Here is a 20858-nt window from a genome sequence, read left to right on the forward strand (position 1 = left end):
ACAGCAGGAAATTAACTTGCGGAGTTAATATTTGCTATATTCGCGAAAATATTTATTCCGCAAATTCAACATACAGGGAATAACTCTTTAAAAATTGATAAGGATAAATTGAAAATATTACTGTTATCTGTGATTAGATTCATTAACTCTATTTGGGTTTCTGTGCTAACATAAAAGCAGTAATTAAATATAGCGGAGATATAGACTGTCTTCCTAATTATGCAGGTGTACAATCACTTATACGTAGCTGTTGGTGTTTTTAAAGCTTAATTGATAAATAAATTTCTATAACTAATATTTAATTCTGCCACCCTGTAGAGGTGTGATGTAAATACCTGTAAAACAAGCATTATTAAATTTCACCCATGCGTATCACTCAGTCATTTCCTTCAATCGAGGCACTTACATAGTAAACTTGGTAAAGAAAATACTGTTACACTACATATTAATTTAATTATATTAACAGATTAACATTTTGACTACAATACTGATAACTTTTACTGATTTGGGCGGATTTAAATATACCCCAGTAAATACTACTCTGTACTCTTCTCAAAACATACGTATAAACGAACACTTAATACGTTCTATTTCCACTATGGAAGAGTTATACTTCTTAGTGCGCTCTTTTGTGAAAAAGTCAGAAAATGTACAAATCTCGCGGGATTTCTGGGACAAACATAACATAAACATGTAAACAATATGTTGAATGTCGATGAACAAATCCTAAGAAAATGCAAATGAAATATTTTATTGTTGTGATCTGTATATACATCAAGAGTAGGAATGACAACGATATCAATTTATATCTATTGTTGATCGTATGTATCTATTTATCGTATGGTACATCTAAATACAATACACGTGCCTTGGAAATGTCGTATTTTTAGCTCACCTGAGCTGAAAGCTCAAGTGACCTTTTCTGATCACCCGTTGTCCGTCGTTCGTCTGTTCGTCCGTCTGTCCGTCCGTCTGTAAACTTTTCACATTTTCGACTTCTTCTCAAGAACCACTAGGCCAATTTTAACCAAACTTGGTACAAAGCATCCTTGGGTGAAGGGGAGTTTAAATTGTTAAAATGAAGGGCCAAGTCCCCTTCAAAGGGAGATAATCAAGAAAAATACAAAAATTGGGTGGGGTCATTAAAAAATCTTCTTCTCAAGAACCACTGGGCCAGAAAAGCTGAAACTTATGTGGAAGCATCCCAGGGTAGTGTAGATTCTAAATTGTTCAAATCATGACCCCCGGGGGTAGGGCGGGGCCACAATAAGGAATCCAAGTTTTACATTGAAATATGTAGTAAAAATCTTTAAAAATCTTCTTCTCAAGAACCACTGGGCCAGAAAAGCTGAAACTTATGTGGAAGCATCCTGGGGTAGTGTAGATTCTAAATTGATCAAATCATGACCCCCGGGGGTAGGGCAGGGCCACAATAGGGAATCCAAGTTTTACATTGAAATATGTAGTAAAAATCTTTAAAAATCTTCTTCTCAAGAACCACTGGGCCAGAAAAGCTGAAACTTATGTGGAAGCATCCCGTGGTAGTGTAGATTCTAAATTGTTTAAATCATGACCCCCGGGGATAGGGCGGGGCCACAATAGGGAATCCAAGTTTTACATTGAAATATGTAGTAAAAATCTTTAAAAATGCGTCGCGGGTTCGAATCCAACTGCGGGACGTGGAGACTGGTCCTCCGGATGAGACCGTATAATCGAGGTCCCGTGTCGCAGTAGTTGCTGGCACGAAAAAGATCCTCACTGTTCAATGGCCTTGAGTGCCGAGTATAGGTCTAAATTTGCAGCTATCCACCGGTATGTGGTGGTTTCTCCATGTGAGTGAAAAATTCTCGAGAGGGACGTTAAACAAACGAATAGAAAGCCATTTTCAGTCATACATGTATATTTCCATATCTCATGCTTATCCACTCTTGCACTTTTGTTCTCAGGTTTTATTCAGAGAGTGTCAGGGATCTGGATTTTACTTAAATAGTGTTTGCATCTATTACATGTCAATTTCTGTCTTTATGAAAGCTAGAATTTGTGACCTTGGTGTCACAGTATTTTACCAATAGATACAATATTCCTTTCAATGCTTGTGGGTAGAAATATGCTGTTGTTTAAAACCTTCCATCTGATGATAATTTCTCACTGTTACCATGATTAATGGCGAGAATAGAATCCAGACGCATTTGCATTATTGTTTTCTTCGATATGCTAAATTTAGTGCTAAGATATTGCGAATTAAATCACACGGAGAATTTAATTCGAATAAATTCAATGCGCAACAAATTACTTCACATTAGCTCCGTGTGAACGCTAAGCGAAGCTAATTCGAATAAATATTGATCCATGCGTATGACAAAATTATATTACATGCCACATACCAGTGGTCAGATATAGGTACATGTACTTAATATGCTATTTTTGAATAAAAAAAAGAAAGAAAAACTAATAATCTCCAAATGCATGTAGCATGTATCTGCTCTGCACAAGGTGACGTCATTTGAAAGTGACCTTATAATAACCACTAATGTAACAGTAGACGAAAAAATGCGACGGACCAGACCGGGATTTGAATCCGGACCCCCTGAATCTCTAATTAGGTGCTCTACCAACTGAGCTATCTGGCCACCGGCGATTGTACCTGTCTGGACGCCACATTCCTCCTTCCTTTAAAGGTCTTCGGCCCCCGAAGATACCAACCCAGGCTCTTCCCTTGCAGGTCTTTCACCTGTCACATCCAGAGCATGGCATGGAACCAAATGTAACAGAAAAGGAGAAAAATGTGACGGACCAGACCAGGATTCAAACCCGGACCCCCTGAATCTCCAGTCAGGTGCTCTACCAACTGAGCTATCTGGCCACCCGGATCAAAGCTGTCTGACCGCCACACTGAATAGAGACTATAGAAATAAAGTTAAAATGCACATTAGTTTCCTGCGCATTAAATGTCGTTGAACGCAAATTTATTCGCATGACTTTAATTATCTTTAATTTTCTTCACATTAATTTACAGAATGAATTAAATATTTAATGCGCATTCATGTAAACAATGCCTTTGACCACAGATATATCCTAACCTGTATGAAGGAGTCCAGGCGCGTAGCTAGGCGTACGCAAGTGCTTCCACATCATTTTCACAAAAATAATAGTAATAATAATAAAACAAAAAATAAAACCCATCATAAATCAGGCAATACTTTTCTTCTTTATCGTTAATTTCATGATGAGGATAGAACCACTGGGCCAGAAAAGCTGAAACTTAAGTGGAAGCATCCTGGGGTAGTGTAGATTCTAAATTGTTCAAATCATGACCCTCGGGGGTAGGGCGGGGCCACATTGGGTAATCCAAGTTTTACGTTGAAATATGCAGAAAAAGTCTTTAAAAATCTTCTTCTCAAGAACCACTGGGACAGAAAAGCTGAAACTTATGTGGAAGCATCCCGTGGTAGTGTAGATTCTAATTGTTCAAATCATGACCCCTGGGGGTAGGGCGGGGCCACAATAAGTACTACGGGGGGGGGGGGGGGGGGAATCAGGTGAAAAACAAGGCCAAGGTTACTCAGGTGAGCCCTGTGGCCCATGGGCCTCTTGTTTATTAATGGATGATAAATTTAGGGTTCTCGTTATCTTACATATGTCTTTTAGTTCTTCTATTCTTTAATTGGAATGACAAATACATCTAACACTTAAAATTGGATTGAGATTGGCATGTTTTGTATTGTCCACAACGCCATGTTGTCCCAGTCAGATGACCAAACGCGCCTCTAATTTTGAAGAGTTCACTAACAGAAATAGAACGTATTGCCAAAGGGCGTTTTTTACATTTTGGATTGGACTTAAAAAACACCTGAATAAATCACTTCAGTATATACTCGTACGTTTTTCAAAAATATTTATAAAAAAGAAAGAAAAAAACAACATAAAGGAAAAAAAGAAAATTTATCTGAGTGTGTAACATTGTCAATCGTACAACATTTTGACTTCAAATCAGGATCTGTCCTGTGTTTCCTTATTAATATTTAATTGTGTGAAAAAAGTTTGTGTATAATTTTTCCTTTCTGCGAATTCAAATGACTGCGATTTGCTGCAGAGTGAACAAATGGCAACTTTTTCGACCACGATTGAAATCTGCTGTACAGTATTTTCTAAATACAAGTGGTGATATTTAAATCGTTTATAAAAAATCATTTTGTGTATAATCCTTACAATTTTTCCTCATAATAACATGTAATGTACCTGACTTTATGACCAAAATTTGTACATATTTAGTCTGAAATTCAAGTCGGTAAGCTTATAACTTCATTATGTAATTGGAGCAATGAATTGACCTATTTAATGCCTTTGCCCCTGTTTTACAGGTGTTTGTGGAGTTAGATGAACTGTACGGAGATGAAGAGAAGTATGAGTGGAGAGAGAAAGCTAGGTGGATCAAGTTTGAGGAAGATGTGGAGGAAGGAGCCGAGCGGTGGGGCAAACCTCATGTGGCATCTCTGTCCTTCCACAGTCTGCTGGAGCTCAGGCGGTGCCTAGAAAATGGTATCCTTAGGGGCAGTCCATGATTTATCACCATTCTTCCTCCTGTTTATTGACGAGAGCTTCTTATTAACCTTTTAGACTCTCTGATTGTCAGAAATGATTTTTTAAAGTGCTATATAGCACTTTTTCTTTTTAATTTGAGTGTTCTATATATTTATATTTATAGTGCTGATTTTGTTTGATTCTTGGGAGTGGATAATAGAAAAAGTCACAACCCTGACAACCAAACAAATTTTTTTTTTGATTGTTAAATATTTTGAAAAGACTCTGTGACTTTGACTGAGGAAAATAATTTTGAATCTCTCTTTTGCTAAATGAGTTCCATTGATATGATTCCTTTAATATTAATGGAAAAAGTGATGAAAAATGTGTTTTATTTATTTGATGAAATAAAGAGACCCACTGAAAATAAAGTTTCAACCATTGATATAATTTTTTTAGGGACTTTAATCCTAGACCTTGAGGCTGAGGACCTTCCTAGCATTGTGACATATGTCGTGAATGACATGGTAATCCACGACCAAATCAAGAGTGAGGACAAAGGCAAAGTCCTCAAGACACTGCTGATGAAGCATAAGTATGTATTCATGCTTCTTAAGAAGCATTGCACAAATTGTATATATCCAGGAGAGTTTATGAAAGTACATGCATAGTAGGTTCACTGTATAATTGAACAGATGTTTTAGAATGAGGAAATATATTGTAGGATTAGTGATATATATTTGGGACACTCTGTTTATTGCATGAGTATAAAATCTGTAGAACTGTATAAGGATTATAAGTAAAACTTTCTTCATTTATTAGGAAATTAAGATTGATGACTTTATTTTAAACAGCTTTGAAAACTAAAAGCATGTGGAATTTTTAAAAAAAATACATTTGTAAGACTAAACCTTTTTTTTTTTGTTTTAGTATAGTTAATGAAAGAAAACGTGTCAGATATTTATCTAGCTGCATTCTTTGTCTGTAAGCATAGATGTAGTTGAAAGATAGATTTGGGCATGCATAGATTCAGAGTTTTCTCTCTTGATGAATGAGCTGCTCAATTTTGTTCTAAATAATTCTGTAGATAAATTCTAAAGATTGCAATAAGTTTTAGTCTGAGTATGCTGTGTTAAATCAGAAAAAGAAGCATGAAGTATTGTATGAAAGTATTGGAATATTTCTTGTCAATTGTTGTCAGAGTGTGTTATATAGTAGGGTATTTTAAGAAGTGAGTGTGATTAGATGTACAATGCTGTGACTATTCTCAAAATGATTTTTTTAAAAATCTATTTCATAATGACCTTAATTAATTTATCAGACATAGGTAAAAACAGATGAAATTTTGGGTAAAAACAAATCAGTTAAAAATCAGCTTTGGCTATGAGCAACTGTAATATGTTGCGATTTGGCTGTTTCCATAGTTTTCGTGTGGGACACTTTCAAGTACTGTTGTTGTTATAGTGCAAAGTTTTATTGCAATGAAAAAAAAATCTTAACCTTTCCTGAGCTATAATGTGATGATTGGTTTCATTGTTAAAGCATGTGGATAATTCTTTGTCTGTGAAATACAGATGAAAACAACAGAACTTGTTTCCTTTGGGGTGCGGTTGTTTGCACAGTTTAGAGTCTTTTGAATCAAGATTTATGTGTGTGTGCCATATTACATACACATTACAGATTCAGATGACTTTGTAATTGTGAAACTAAAATGTTATGTATTTGTTGTTTTCTTAATGTGTTTTCAATTACAGTTACAAACACTCTTTTTTCCTATGTGTAATACATGTACTAGCTTTGAAGCATGAAATTCCTATAAAGGCAGTGGTCAAAATATTTCTTAGATTTTTTTTTAAAAATTGACTTTGGTGGATTTCTGGGCATGTCATGTACATGTATTTCTGTCTGTATTTCCTAATCATCAAAACAGTCATTGAAGAATGTCAAACTAATTTGTACTCTCTGCATTGCCGTATCCAATATTGCTTACAGTTTTAAACTCAGTAGTTTTGATTTACTGCATATATTAGACTAAAATGACAAGACTAAGATTTTTTTGCTTTCACTTAACATGTGTGTAGGCACAGGGTTTTTTTTAACTTCTAAAAACCACGACAGCTAGGGAGGATCAAAGATTTTGATAGGTGGACTAGAAAAAAAAGGGATAGAACTAGGAAAATATTTAAGTCAGTATGGTTCTTCATGTTTGGTCTTGTTACCTTGTTTTCAGACATGTCGGAGACAAATTGAACACTTTTATTCGTCGCAACATTTCCTACATGAATCTCAGCGGACTTGACAGCAGCAATAAAAGGTTGTACTATATCATAAAAATCAAAACATGGCTGCCCTAGGTGTCAAGGGTGGAATTATATGTTGCCATGGTTACTAATATTCATATTCTCTAGTTTGTTTTTACTGGTGATGTTATTTTAGTCATGTTTTTCATCTGTTCTTTTATTGTCAAGGTTTCCGTAGTAATATTTATTTTCTTCTGTTTTATTGATAGGAAGTACAAATCTGTGAAAAAAAAAAGTGTTCATGTAGCTCTGTGCTGGACAAAGGGTAATTTGAAGATATTATACAGAGAAATCCTTCGCTCCTTTACATTCTATTATTGTGGGCTTTTTTTTTTTTTTTTTTTTTTTTTTTTTTTTTTTTTTTTTTACTCACCTTTCATGAGCAAAAAAATAATGCTGTTCTGATATACATGTAATTATTGTGAGGCAAAATTCATTAAAAAAAGGAAGCATTCTGTCAAAATCAATAGAGGACAAAACTTTTCCCACATGCAACATTTGAAAATCTGACTCATATGATACATGTGCTTGTAGATCCATGGACCAGTGATATCATTTTCTTTATATATGTTAAAGTAATACACTTATATATCTTTCTTAATTTTGAAAGAAACATAAGTGTGTGACTATCTGCAACAATTTCATTAAATGTGAGGTATATGTGCCTACATTGAATGTACTATATTAATGCCAAGGCAAAGAAAAATGTCATGGCATTTGGTAGTTACAGATGAAAATGAAGAACAGATATAAGCATATTCACTGTAGCATATTATTGGTCCAACAGAAACCCAATGGATAAAAAGGGGGGAAAATGATGATATTCCTATAGATTTTGTCTCAAACAAACATTAAAGATGTAGTTGAAAGGCATTCTGGAAGAACATGAAATCATTTCTTAGGCTTGCTGCCTTAGGGCAACTGATGCAGTATGTAGTCATAGATTTCCTGACATGCCATGGAAAACTCCAAAAGAAAATAAATAACTTCAGAGACACCAATACCCACTTTGAAGGGTTAAATTTTATCCTGAAGTGATCGAAATGCCACAGTTAAAAAAGTGGTCCACACTGCAGGCAGAGCTACACCACACATTTGTTTTGTTTTTTGTTTTTTTTTTTTGCAGAGATTTATTCTGCATGAATTCAAACCTTTGATAGAGAAACCTTGACTTGTATGAAGATACAGATGTAGCTCTTTCACGTGGCTTACACTATTTATTATCCTTACTGTAGCTTAATCATACCTCTTTTGTCTTCATACCAAGGGTCCTGCAAACTTGAGGACAACTAGATCACACCAGCACTAAGTTGTCTGTGTTTGTCACTTATTTTAGTACATCACAATATTAATGTAACAACTAAAATTCTAACATACAGGGATTTCTTAAGTCTTTGGTTATGGATGCTAGATAAATTAGGATATATATGTGTTTAACTTTAATAACAATCTCTAACATATTTGTTGATACAATGGACACAACCCTTCCTTTTGCTTTCAGTGTACCAGTAAATAATATTGATTTCTTACCCATGTAAACTGATTCAATGTCCGGTGGCTTTTTCTGTTTGTTGGCACAGTAAATGTAATATAACATGATACATGTGAACACAGTTTATCTAATGCCATATTTGTTTCACGCTTTATAAGAATTCATTTGCATTAAATTTAGAGCAAAAATTTCTAAAATTCATCCCATGATTGCTATCCTTTCAGTTTCTTAGTACGTATCCAGAATTTTGCAGTGTGAAAATGTTGAAATAATAAATCTGCTCATACATTGGATTATATTCACCTCATTGGAATTAATTATCCAATCAGTGTTTGTGTGGTAGAGAGGAATGGTCAGAAGTCATTAGGAGCTGGTGTTAGATTAGGCTAGGCCTACAGTAGTTGTTGAGTCAGTGTCATTTCCATGTGGGATATGGGTTTTTGATGGTTAATTCAGAGAGCTGATACACATTATTGAAGGGATGGGAGACAAAACAGGTGTTTTTCATAATAACTATTGAATAATTCTGACAATAACACATGAATGATAAAACTTTTCTTTCTGTTATATATATATATATATATATATATATATATATATATATATATATATATATATATATATATATATATATATATATATATATATATATATATATATATTTAATTTTTGCTGTATTGCATGATTTTGAAATTGTTGGTACTCCCTTGCATGTAGCATGATTGTTTGAGGTGACGTATTAAAATTGCATGTTAAAGATTCTTTTCTTTTTTGTGTCAGATTTACTTAATATGTGTGTGATGCACCTAAACATAAGTATGAAATATAACAAGACCAAATTTATGTTATCATTATTGTAGATATATCTCTATAAATATGTATATTTAAACAGAAATTAATATTTACATATACAAAGATATGATTTAACATAATGAATCTTGTTAATTTTCATAACAAGCAAACTAATGTGTAACCAATGCTTAAAACTGTAATAAAGTTCTTATAGACCAAGAACATGTATAAAATACTGTTGTTTAGCAGATAAGAATAAGAAATTGTTTATTGTGTGTGTACTCTTGACCTTAAAGTTGTAAGATCTACAGAATTAAGAACCTTATTGCCACATTTTCAGACATCAAAAAGAAAAGTTGTCTTTGAGACGTTCCCTAACCTCTGGCAGTTTTCGTTCCTCTGCATCGTTAGACAAAATGCCTGACACCCCCTCTGAAACACTTATAAAGAAGGAAAAGGAAGCGGCAGAAAAAGCTAAAAACAATGAAGTGAAAAACCTAGAATTTGTCAAAGTTAATGTAGACAATAACATGGTATGTACAGCAAGACTTGTTTATAATATAATAATCACAGATATTTTTACTACATACTTGTATTTAAAAAAAAAAATAATAATAATAAATAAAAATAAATTCCATTAAAAATATGAAATAATGCATTACTATTTGGATATAACAAATTGTAAATATAACAATATGGTTGTAATTGTGTGTTGAGGGAACATACTACAGTATGGTGTATGTTGCTAGACTTGTGATTGCAAACAATATTTTCAAAAAATTTAAAATGCAGATATGGTCTTTACTCTTCCTCAATAACCTCTTCCATCCTTTTGTTATATATTTATTTAAGAAATGAATTAATTTTTGAAGATTCATGAGGACATGAACTACGACGCTTCACGATGGCATATTTCATGAAGCGTGTTAGCGCTTCATGATAAATATGCCGACGTGAAGCATTGTAGTTCATGTACCTCATGAATCTTCAAAAATTAAATTCATTTCTTATACATACATTATTTTTCTGATGAGTTGCCACAAATTACGCCATTCAAATATCATTTTTAAAGCAAAATAGTTTGCACTATAGTTTTGACATCAAGTACAGTATTATGATGTAACAATGGATATATTCATGCTCATCCGTGGGAGTTCTAATTTGCAAAGAATCTTAAGAAAAAATATTTGGAAATGTAAATATTTATAAATGAATCCGACAACTATATATTTATACTTCCCCTTTAATATTTCATGTATATAAAAGCAAAAAATTTTTTAAAAACATGTACACAGAGAGAGAGAGCACTTTGTTGAACACCTTTGACCATTGATTTGTCATTTATAGCATGCTGATGGGGTACATATTGGAATCACAACGAACGAGAGTCGACAGAAGAATATTCAGGATATCATGAGAAGAATACCCAAGGACGCTGAGGCCTTGACGGTACTGGTAGGCTGTGTCGACTACCTCTCTAAGCCAGCTATGGCATTTGTTCGTTTAGCTGAGGGTCAAGTGCTGGATAACCTTACGGAGGTTCCACTTCCTGTCCGTTTCTTGTTTGTGCTCCTGGGTCCAGAAAGTGCCATGGACTACCATGAAGTTGGCCGTTCTATTTCTACACTAATGGCTAACCAGGTATTTTAAGAATTTGTAAATTTTCGGAAAAATTTGAAACATGGTCAACATCAAGTAAGGTGGACAAGGCAGTCTTTTTATTTGCCTCAGTTCATTTTGCGGTTGTGTATAAAATATTACATGTTAACACAGTTCCTATTTGCTAAGCAGTGTGATTTGTAGTTATAAGTATGTTTTCATAAATATGTATAGTTTTAATTTCTTTATATGGATGCAGTATTATGTGTGATTTTAAATTTGGTTGTCCTTCGGTATCCTTACTACATTACCTTAATTTTTTACTGTAAGTAAAATGAACAAAAACATGAGGAAAATTACTAGTATTCATAAAAATTTTGAATGAACTAGTAGTAATTGATAACAAAATCTACAATTTTTCAGCATTTTCATGACATTGCCTACAAAGCTGTCAGCAGGGATGAGTTGCTTCACGCTATCAATGAATTTTTGGATGAATCCATTGTTTTACCCCCTGGAGACTGGGATCAGAAAACTCTCCTTCCTATTATGGACATGGCCAGGAAGAAAGCCCGAGCCATGAGAAGAAAAAAGCACAAAGAAGAGGAGAAAATAGGTCAATTTGTTTTCTAAACACTAAGCTGTATATCTCATTAGGTTGTTTAGTATCTCATTTGCAAAATTCAGGAGGAAATTTTATGGTCTTCACTTTTACATTAGGGCTGATGGTATGCCTTGACTATCTGCTTTTGATATTGTTTTTTAAAGTGCATATATTGAATATATGCCCATATGTACATTTTTCATCATTCAGATGCGATTTTCTGAACTAACACCCATTAAACTTCTTGATTATCTTGCCCAGAAATAACCAGGGTTAAAACATGTAGTGGGCCAGAATTTTAATGTACATGTGTGGATATATATGACCTCTGGTAGGTTATTTATAACTTTTTTTTCTTTTACAGCTCTGTTGAAGAAGGAGGAGGAAGATAAAATTCCTCTAGATCCTTTGAAAAGAACAGGGCGTCTGTTTGGGGGACTTGTCAATGATGTGAAGCGACGCTTTCCCCACTATCTGAGTGACTTTAAGGATGCCCTCCATTTCCAGTGTGTTGCGTCCTTTATTTTCATTTTCTTTGCATGTTTATCACCAACAATTGCCTTTGGAGGTCTTCTAGGTAATTATAAATACCATAATTATCTACAGTAATCATATACTATTTGCAAGTGTGGATCAAAGCATAAATTTTTATTGAAAGGGCATTAAGTCCTAATAAAATCTTTATTTATAATTGTACAAAACTCTTGTTGGAGAATTGTTTTGGTTCCATTATTGTTTATTTATTCTCTCTCATGCTTTGTTAGGTGAGAAAACAAAAGAATATATGGGAGTAACAGAGACCATCATCAGTACGTCACTCAGTGGTGTTTTGTTCGGCTTGTTCTCCGCTCAGCCCATGATGCTCCTTGGAGCCACTGGTCCGGTCTTAGTCTTTGAGGAATCATTATACCAAGTATGATTGTGAACCCAAAATTTATTTTACCTGTGTTATAATTGAAGTACATGTATTTATACAGTAAAACTCGTTTAGTATGAACACGGATATAACGAATTTACAGATATAGAGAAGTTTTTTGCAATCCCGGCAAAATTCTGAACAATTCCTTGTAAAATATTACGGATATAACGAACTCGGATATAACGAATTTACGGTCATAGCAAAGTGATTCTATGTCCCCTAGAAGTTAAAAGTAACAAAACTTAAATCTTTTATAGCAAATTTTTAAAGAATTAAGTTTTTAAAATATTGAACTGACATTTTCTTTGTAAGTATATATATTTAGAACACTATTCATCCGAAAAATTTTTAACTCCAAGGTAAATTTTATATTTTATACTTCCCTAAATACATTTGGTAGTCATACTACAAGGAAAAAAATCTATATTGCGAAGTGGCTATGTATACTTTAACGAATTTGTTATATGGATATAACGAATTATGGATATAGCGAGGTAAATTCTCAGGTCCCCAGAACTTTGCTATAACCGAGTTTTACTGTAAACTTGTCCTAAAATGTTAGTACAAGGCTAATTAAATTACTTATATATATTGCTGTTACCTGGTATTTGCTTTTGATATGATTTGATTCTTGCTGTTGTCTTCTTTGGGAAAATTCAGCCGTCTGTCTTGTTTATACATTGTATGTATGTTAAATTACATAAGGGCAATCTAATCTTTATCAGATATTTTTGTCATGAGTTACCTTTCTTGAAGGAAAAAGCAACATGAAAGAGTATCATTTGTAAAGTTAAAATTTAAATGTTTTCAACATATATAAGTACAAGATTAAAACTTGTACAGAGAAAATATAAATTATTAATTTTTAAGATTTCAGAATTAAATTTTTATTGAAGTTCTGCATATAAAAATTTTTAAACACATTATATTTTGACATAATTGCAGAAATATATTCATTAACTTCACCCCAAGAAGGTTATAATTTTGAGAGGAATATTACTCCGTAAAAATTTACCCTATAGAGATTTTTGGCCCCTCTTAGAGGGATTATGAAGACTAATTGATATTACAAAATTATGAATGTAAAGTTATAGAGGTATAAGATAGGTTTACTTTAAGCAACTGTAACTTAGATGTGGGACATCTTTACCTAACTGAATTATGTCATCAGTCAGTTGTCTGAGTGTACTGACAGTTAAGTGTGTTTTTATCAAAATCAAAGTAATAATAATAATGTATTATGTGTGCATTAAAAAAAAATGACTTAAAAAAGATCACAAGACTTATCCTGGTCATTTTTAAGAATTAGTTATGATGTATACAGTAATTTATAGTACTTTCAATTGCTTTTAATTTGATTTTTTTTTTCCAGTTTTGTACTAGCTATGAGATAGAGTTTCTCCCTATGCGGTTTTGGATAGGATTTTGGGTTATGTTAATTACCTTTGTTGTGATTGGATTAGAAGGCAGCTATCTTGTCAAACACATCACTCGCTTCACTGAAGAGATCTTCACCATTGTCATCTCACTCATCTTCATCTATGAAGTTGTCAAGAAAATTAAGTCAGTGAGTATTCTTATTTTTGTACAGAAACATTTAGGAAGCAACCCATCCTTAATAGATGGACATGTAGGTAATATTTACAGGTCACCTGAGTCATGAAATGGACCCCCATCTGTCGTATTGCATCGTACGTAAACTTTTGAACATTTTCAGATTTTCGTCTGAATTAAATGAAGTAATTTCCACTAGTTTTAGTGGAAAGCAGTTTTAAATGAGCAAAACTGATTCATTTATCGAATTTGAATTCTTTTAAATTGGTACTTTTTTTTCAGACTTTTGCTGATCACCCATTGATGGAATCATATGAAGACTGCAAAAGTAGTACTAACAATGCCTCATATAATGTGTCAAACAACCCCACATATTATGTATCAATCAACGAAACCTCCTCTCAGTCAACCCTGACACTGTACGATAATGACCACATAAAAGATCATCACAGCTATCATGCCTCTACCCCTCCCAAGCCAAACACTGCCCTCCTGTCTCTTGTTCTTATGTTGGGGACATTCTTCATTGCATACTTCCTGCGAATTTTCAGGAATAGTAAATTTTTAGGCAGAAGTGTAAGTATATTTTTTTTGTGTCCGTTCAGAAAAAAGTATTATATTCATGAAGATGTGTGATTTGGAATTTAAAAGAGATATTGTTCATGGATTTTTATCTTTTAAGGCATTTATAAAGATAATTTGTTTTTTCAGGCCAGAAGAGCTCTTGGAGACTTTGGTGTAGTCATTGCTTTGTTTCTAATGGTGCTTCTTGATGCTATTACACCAACAGTATATACTCAGGTATGTTGAGCATTGTACTGAGAATCTCCAATAGGCCATTTTCAAAGGACTTCTCAGACAAGAGAGTAGAAAAGTAGGCTTGCAAGGGACATACTCTAGTAAATACTCTCATGTTTAAGAAACAATTGCAGCAGAAATCCTCTTTTGGGATTTAATAGATAGGATTAAATCAAAAAGTTGTGTCTTTAGACATGTTAGAAGTAAAATTAATTTTAATTTACCTACTTAAGTGGACTTAATAATTCAAAGGCATTTTTAATTCAGTTTTTCATAGATTATAAAAGTAAAAATATTTGAGTAAAATATGAAACATAAAACCTTTTATTGTAATTTAAATACATGTATGATATGCTGTTGTATTAAAAGTTAATTTGGCATTTTGTCTTTAATTAATGTAGCTGCAGTTATGAATCTTGTCACATGATTTTAGGAACTAAAATTGGTTTCTTTTGATTTTTATTTTTGTGCTTTTCAATTAAATGCTGTGTAAAGGAAAATGTTTATTTTTAACCGTCCAGTTAAAAGTGATCAATTTAAGTTACATGTTTGAAATTTTACTGACAAAAAGACATATTTAGATTTTAATTATTTTTGTAGAAATTATTGATCTCCGATGACTTTGAACCCACGGACGTTAAAAAGAGGGGCTGGTTTGTTCACCCCATGGGAATTAAGAAACCAATGAAAACAGATATGATCATCGGAGCCAGTCTACCAGCTTTTCTTCTCTTTATTCTACTTTTCTTAGAAACCCAAATTACAGAGTACGTATCACTGAGTATATAAGCATAAGCTTATCTAATAAGCTCTTAATTAATTAATATATTAGGAATGTTATTCAAGACTCTTAAATGACAGCATATTTCTGATATTTTACTTTTAACTGTAATCCTGTATATAAAATTAAAAATACAACCAGCATGAAAGGTGAAGGGGGTAGGGGTTATTACAAAGGATTCCATTCTCTTCATTTGTTTATACATGTGCTTCAGCACATTAGGTATACCTCTGAAATTGACATTTGAATTCAAATCTTTTCAAAGGTCATGGTCATTGAGAACTTAATACTGTGTACAGTTGTTGGCTCACCCGTTTGGCTTAACTGGGCTTTTCTGATCGAAAGGTGTCTTCTGTAAATTTTTCACATTTTTGACTTCTTCTCAAGAACCACTGGGCCAATTTCAACCAAACTTGCCACAAAGCATACTTATAGATAAAGGGGATATAAGTTTTTTTTTTTTCAAATGAAATGCCACACTTTCTATCAAGGGGAGATAATTAAGAATTAGTAAAAAAAATTTAATGGCATTTTTTTAAAAATCTTATTGATAACCACTGGGTCAGAAAAGATGAAACTAATGTACAAGCTCACAACGTAGTGAAAATTTGTTTGTTTTAATCATGACCCTCTGTGTAGGGAGTCCCACAATGGACGATCAAAGTTTTACATAGGAATATATAAGAAAAAATCTTTCAAAACTATCTCCTCTAGAACAGCAAAGCCATGATAAGTCATAATTATATGGAGGCATCCTCAGGTAGTGAAGAATTAAGTTTCTTCATATTATGACTCCCAGGGGTAGAGTGGGGCCACAATCAGCAATTAAATTTTTACAAAGGAGTGCACAGAATTTTTTTTTAATATTTTACTCAAGAACAACAAAGCCATGATTATAGTCATATTTATGTGGAAGCATCCTCGTGTAATACAGATTTAAATTTGTTGAAATCATTATCCCTGGGGGTTAGGGTGGGGTCACAATAGGAGATCAAAGTTTTACATAGGAGTATATAGCAAAAATCTGATGATGAAGAACAGCAGGGCCATAGTGACTCATGAGCACATTATGGCCCATGGGCCTCTTGATAGAATGTGAATACAAGTTGAAAAAATCCTTAATGTTTACTTTCAGAATGACTCTGAACAAAAAAGAGTTCAAAATGAAGAAGGGCTCAGGATATCATTTAGATCAAGTGTTGCTTGGGATCCTCTCTTTCATTGGGGGGCTGTTTGGGTTACCATGGATGTGTGCTGCTACAGTCCGAACTCTGTGCCATGTTTCATCTCTCAGTGTATATAGTCGATTCCATGCTCCTGGTGAAAAACCAAGACTTGTTAAAGTTCGGGAACAACGGGTCACAAGTATTGCTGTCAATTTATTATTAGGTAAGGTGTGCGAACACAATGAAGTAGAGTGTGTAAGACACGTGGAAGTCCCTTGCTAGTCATTGATATGTAGAATGATGCTAAAAAACATCTTGTGTTTCTTATGCTTTTATATTTTTCTTCAATAATACATAAATAATTCTCATATTTTTTTGCATGGAATTTTCAACACATTCTCTGTGAAAGTACCTTTCCAAATGTATTAAATTGCCTGGTTATATCTGTAATTTTTTTTTATCAAAGACTCTTGCTTGATATATTGTAGGTTTATCATTGTTGTGGGGTCCTTTGTTACGACTTATACCTATGGCTGTTCTTTTTGGCATATTCCTGTATGTGGGCGTGTCTGCTCTAAGCAGTCTTCAGTTATATCGTAGAATGAAGCTGTTATTTATTCCCAACAAACATCATCCATCCATTGGTTATGTCAGACGGGTAAGTGTCAGCTATGTGACTTTCATCTTAAAGAAAAAATTACCAATTCTTACCAATTCTAAAAGAAAAAATTACCAATTCAACCGATTTTTTTTTTCTCATCCACTTGAAAGAAATTTAGAGAGAATTAAATATTGGTGTGTTCTTGAAGTGTACTTGTTTTAAGAAGTTGCAAAGCCCCTATGAAAACAATACCTGTTCATACCATTTTAAAGGTGTCAAAGTAGTTCATATAAATTCTTATGAAGGTTGGGAGAACTTTCAGTCCTTCTTGAAGATAATTGGTCCAGATAAGCATTGTGTGCTTTATTTATAATACAAGTATTACGTCCATGCATAGTGAATTTTTTTCATCCCTATTATTGATGTAACCTCTGTTAATTTCTTTGCAGGTCCGAACCATTAAAATGCATTTATTCACAGTGATACAGGTGTTGATGCTTGGTTTGATGTTCGGTCTCAAGCTCTCCCCTGCTGCTATAGCCTTCCCTCTCTTTGTTATTCTGTTGATTCCAGTCCGCCTCAAAGTTATGAATTATTTCTTTTCCGAGCAAGAACTTGGTGAGGTGAGTAGAAAATGGTCGCATTTTCGAAGTCATTTTGTGAATGAAATTCACACTTTTTATAAAGGAGAAAGGACACAGGATATGTGTTTTGATAGTTATACATACAGTAACAAATGGTTTTTAAAGATTCTGTTATGTTTTATTTCTATTCCAAATTAAGAAAAAAAAAATCTAAACAGAGTTTTCATCTCTATTGAAAGTGATGACTATTTTTAGAACCTGTCAAAAGTTTGAAGGTTTACAACCATAAACCCAAAGAATCAATTTGATGTTAGACCATGACAAATGTCATAAAAATGATTTTCGTATTCTTGAAATATAAAAAACTGATTGGTCAATCAGTAAACACCTGACTAATTTAATGTGCAAATTTTTGCTGACATCAGAAAATCTATGTAGTGGTCTCGACCTGTTAAATGGGACAGTCTAATAAGTTTGTATTTCAAAGCTTGATGAGTACTTAAAAATGAGATTATTATATTTTGACAGCTTGACAAAGAAGATGAAGACAGCGAATTTGAAGATGAAGATGACAGGGACTTTTACCAGCTGGCCCACATGCCCATTTAAAGTTCTTTGTTTCAAATGCTCAGCATGTGCGATGTCTTCATGCACTGCTGGTTCCTATTTGCAAATTTTCAACTATTTTGTACCACTACATGTACCAGAACACAGTGGTGCAAAAAATTGTGATATTTTTTATTGTATGTGTTTTAATCAGATTTTTTATTTGTCAATTATGGTAAAATATTTTTGGGTAGGAAATTTTGAAGGGTAAAGTAAATGTAAATCAAGTGTATATGCCATTTGTGTGAGTTTTAAACCAGCCAAATGTGTTTATTTTGAATTCTGTATTTTTGTGAAATCCAGTTTTATAAAGTATCATTTTATACAATACATTAATATGAGGAAATGTTATTTTGTAATGAGTGATCTTTATGGTTGATGAATTTGTCTCCCAAAATGGTGCCAAGTTAAAGTCCCATGGAGGAAATAAAGATATAACTCAAAAAAATAAAGCAAGTCTAGCCCATGTGTTGTGGTCCCAAAATCATAACTTTTCATAATTGAAAAAAGAACTTGCAATATAGGGTACACAGAGTAAGATGCAGGGTAATTTCGGATGAATTTATAGCATACTTTATTTTCAAGTTCTCCGATGGTATTTTGTATCAAGCCATTTAGCACTGCTTTTAAATGTTTTACATCACTGTGTATGATCCTCATTTATAACATCATTCCATAAATGAACAAAGAAGTGGTTTTAATGTTATCTGTTTCAAGGTTCACTGAACAAATTTTGTAATGTTTTTAATTAGATGGACAAAAATGTTAACAGAATTCAGGTTGGTGCATGATGAATAATATGTAGGTGCTACTGGCAGTTTTAGCAATAAAGATAAAAGTAGTACTGTAGTGGAATTTAAAATAATCCTTGCCTCACCTATATATTGTTCCCAAGTTTTACTCATAAATTATCTTTACTGCTTAAACAAATTATTTTTATATATTTTTTTTAATAAAGGGCGATAACTTGTACTAAAATAGTAATGCATTTTTTACTCCCATTTAAAACAGTATTATCTTTTCTGTAGGATTGATGTTATTGATAAAAAAAAATAAGGAATAACTTAGAACTGTATGAAATGTAGAATTAGCCTTAGGAGAGGGAAATTTATTACTCTTTTCTCCTGTAGAATCGGTTCTGCTCAAAGACAGCTGGTGCTTTCTAGTCTCTCTACCAAGGAAATGATCTTATTTCTTACCATAGTAGATGTAATGTCTAGTCAGATGTATATGAAAATAAATGGCATTTAGAGTTACAAGCCACTTAGCAGGGCAGATAGCTGGTAGGATTATGGTGGTTTTAAGTTACTTTTTATCTTTCTAATTGATTAAACCTTGGATATTGATCATCAGACATAGCTGAAAACAAGTGCATTTACTGTTTCTTCCCTTTTCAGTGTAATCTTTTCTTTATTGAGTTACTTTTTTATGATCTACAGATATGAATGTAAAAAAAAAGTGTGTGTGTCTCTCATGTTCTGTATAACTGTTTGACATGCAAAAACTCCAAACACAAATGTGTTCATTGACATTTTGCAAAGAGCAAATTCGGCATTTATCAACGATAGAGGAACAACTGTTGAGTGTTGTGTCAGTTGATGCACCATGGAATATCTCTGAAAAAATGAAGCTATATGTATTAAATCTTTTTTTAAAGGGATTTTCTCTTTGGACTCCATTTTTACTTTGTTTACTTGAACTGTAAACCATTCTGTTAACTTTACAAACTACATAGATAAGAGGATATTTTTATTGAAGGGGGGTTTAGTAATTTTTTTTTAATTGAAATTACAACTCCTCTACATAAGAAATTATTATCTTGAATATAAATAAGGAGGTGAATGATATTAAAATGAAATCTTATATTATTTTTCTTTTTGTGTGTGTGATGTATATAGTCTAGTAGTGTAAGGATGTATTGTGTTGATAATGTAAGAACTAAGGTATATACCTATATATAGATATTGATACAGTTTAAGTATATGTCATTCTTGCTCAATCATGATTTTCTTACACCCCCTTTTTCTGCCACATAGAACATTCCCTTGTTTGTATATTTCATTTTTATTCTGTAAATATAGATTTATCATTAATTTTTGTAATATAAACTAAAAACAGACAGCTATGTTGCATGCACTAGTAATGCCAAGATTGTTAAGGTATCTTTTTTGTTATGTCATTTTGTCTCATTTCTACTGATAAATTTAGTATGGTATACAGGTCAATTTGACTAACATTTATGTTAATATTTATGCTTTAATTAATTACAATTTTAGCCTGATAGGCTGTTTAGTCATTTCTTGTTGACTCTCATTTTAATTCCAGATTCCATACCAGTTCTAGAACACAGCTATTGATTCCATATATCTTTCGGTATATATTCAAAGTACCTGTATAGTAAAGACTGTTACAAGTGCTATACATTTTTGCCATATGAACATGAAGTTATGACTGTATAATGATGACTATTTAAGATTGTTGGTTCGGGTAGAATACCTGAGACATGGGAAGTCTGTGATTAAAGGTTGTTTTGTTTTAAAA

At 32.9% G+C, this 20858-nt stretch overlaps 1 protein-coding gene and 1 non-coding gene across 4 annotated transcripts in view; one reads left to right on the forward strand and one right to left on the reverse strand.

The window, feature by feature from the left end:
- The window catches only part of LOC133179060 (anion exchange protein 3-like), a 32057-nt gene extending 11199 nt beyond the window's left edge, over positions 1-20858 (forward strand). For 2 of the 3 annotated variants that reach the window (XM_061313755.1, XM_061313758.1), the window contains 16 exons: positions 4362-4539; positions 4981-5116; positions 6752-6835; positions 9446-9638; positions 10453-10746; positions 11128-11320; positions 11673-11885; positions 12073-12221; positions 13600-13794; positions 14064-14357; positions 14493-14582; positions 15180-15346; positions 16496-16749; positions 17015-17184; positions 17577-17750; positions 18240-20858. In XM_061313755.1, the coding sequence (XP_061169739.1) occupies positions 4362-4539; positions 4981-5116; positions 6752-6835; positions 9446-9638; positions 10453-10746; positions 11128-11320; positions 11673-11885; positions 12073-12221; positions 13600-13794; positions 14064-14357; positions 14493-14582; positions 15180-15346; positions 16496-16749; positions 17015-17184; positions 17577-17750; positions 18240-18320 (2865 nt within the window). In that variant the 3' untranslated portion in view covers positions 18321-20858. The remainder of the gene's footprint in view (positions 1-4361; positions 4540-4980; positions 5117-6751; positions 6836-9445; positions 9639-10452; positions 10747-11127; positions 11321-11672; positions 11886-12072; positions 12222-13599; positions 13795-14063; positions 14358-14492; positions 14583-15179; positions 15347-16495; positions 16750-17014; positions 17185-17576; positions 17751-18239) is intronic. The other variant, XM_061313756.1, reaches the window with a different exon arrangement.
- Trnas-aga (transfer RNA serine (anticodon AGA)) lies at positions 2558-2630 on the reverse strand. The gene has a single exon. It is a non-coding gene; the product is annotated as a tRNA-Ser (tRNA).

This window comes from Saccostrea echinata, unplaced genomic scaffold, assembly GCF_033153115.1.
Source record: "Saccostrea echinata isolate AGI-Se365-2 ecotype Australia unplaced genomic scaffold, CSIRO_AGI_Sech_v1 ptg000004l, whole genome shotgun sequence".
Classification (NCBI taxonomy): domain Eukaryota; kingdom Metazoa; phylum Mollusca; class Bivalvia; order Ostreida; family Ostreidae; genus Saccostrea; species Saccostrea echinata.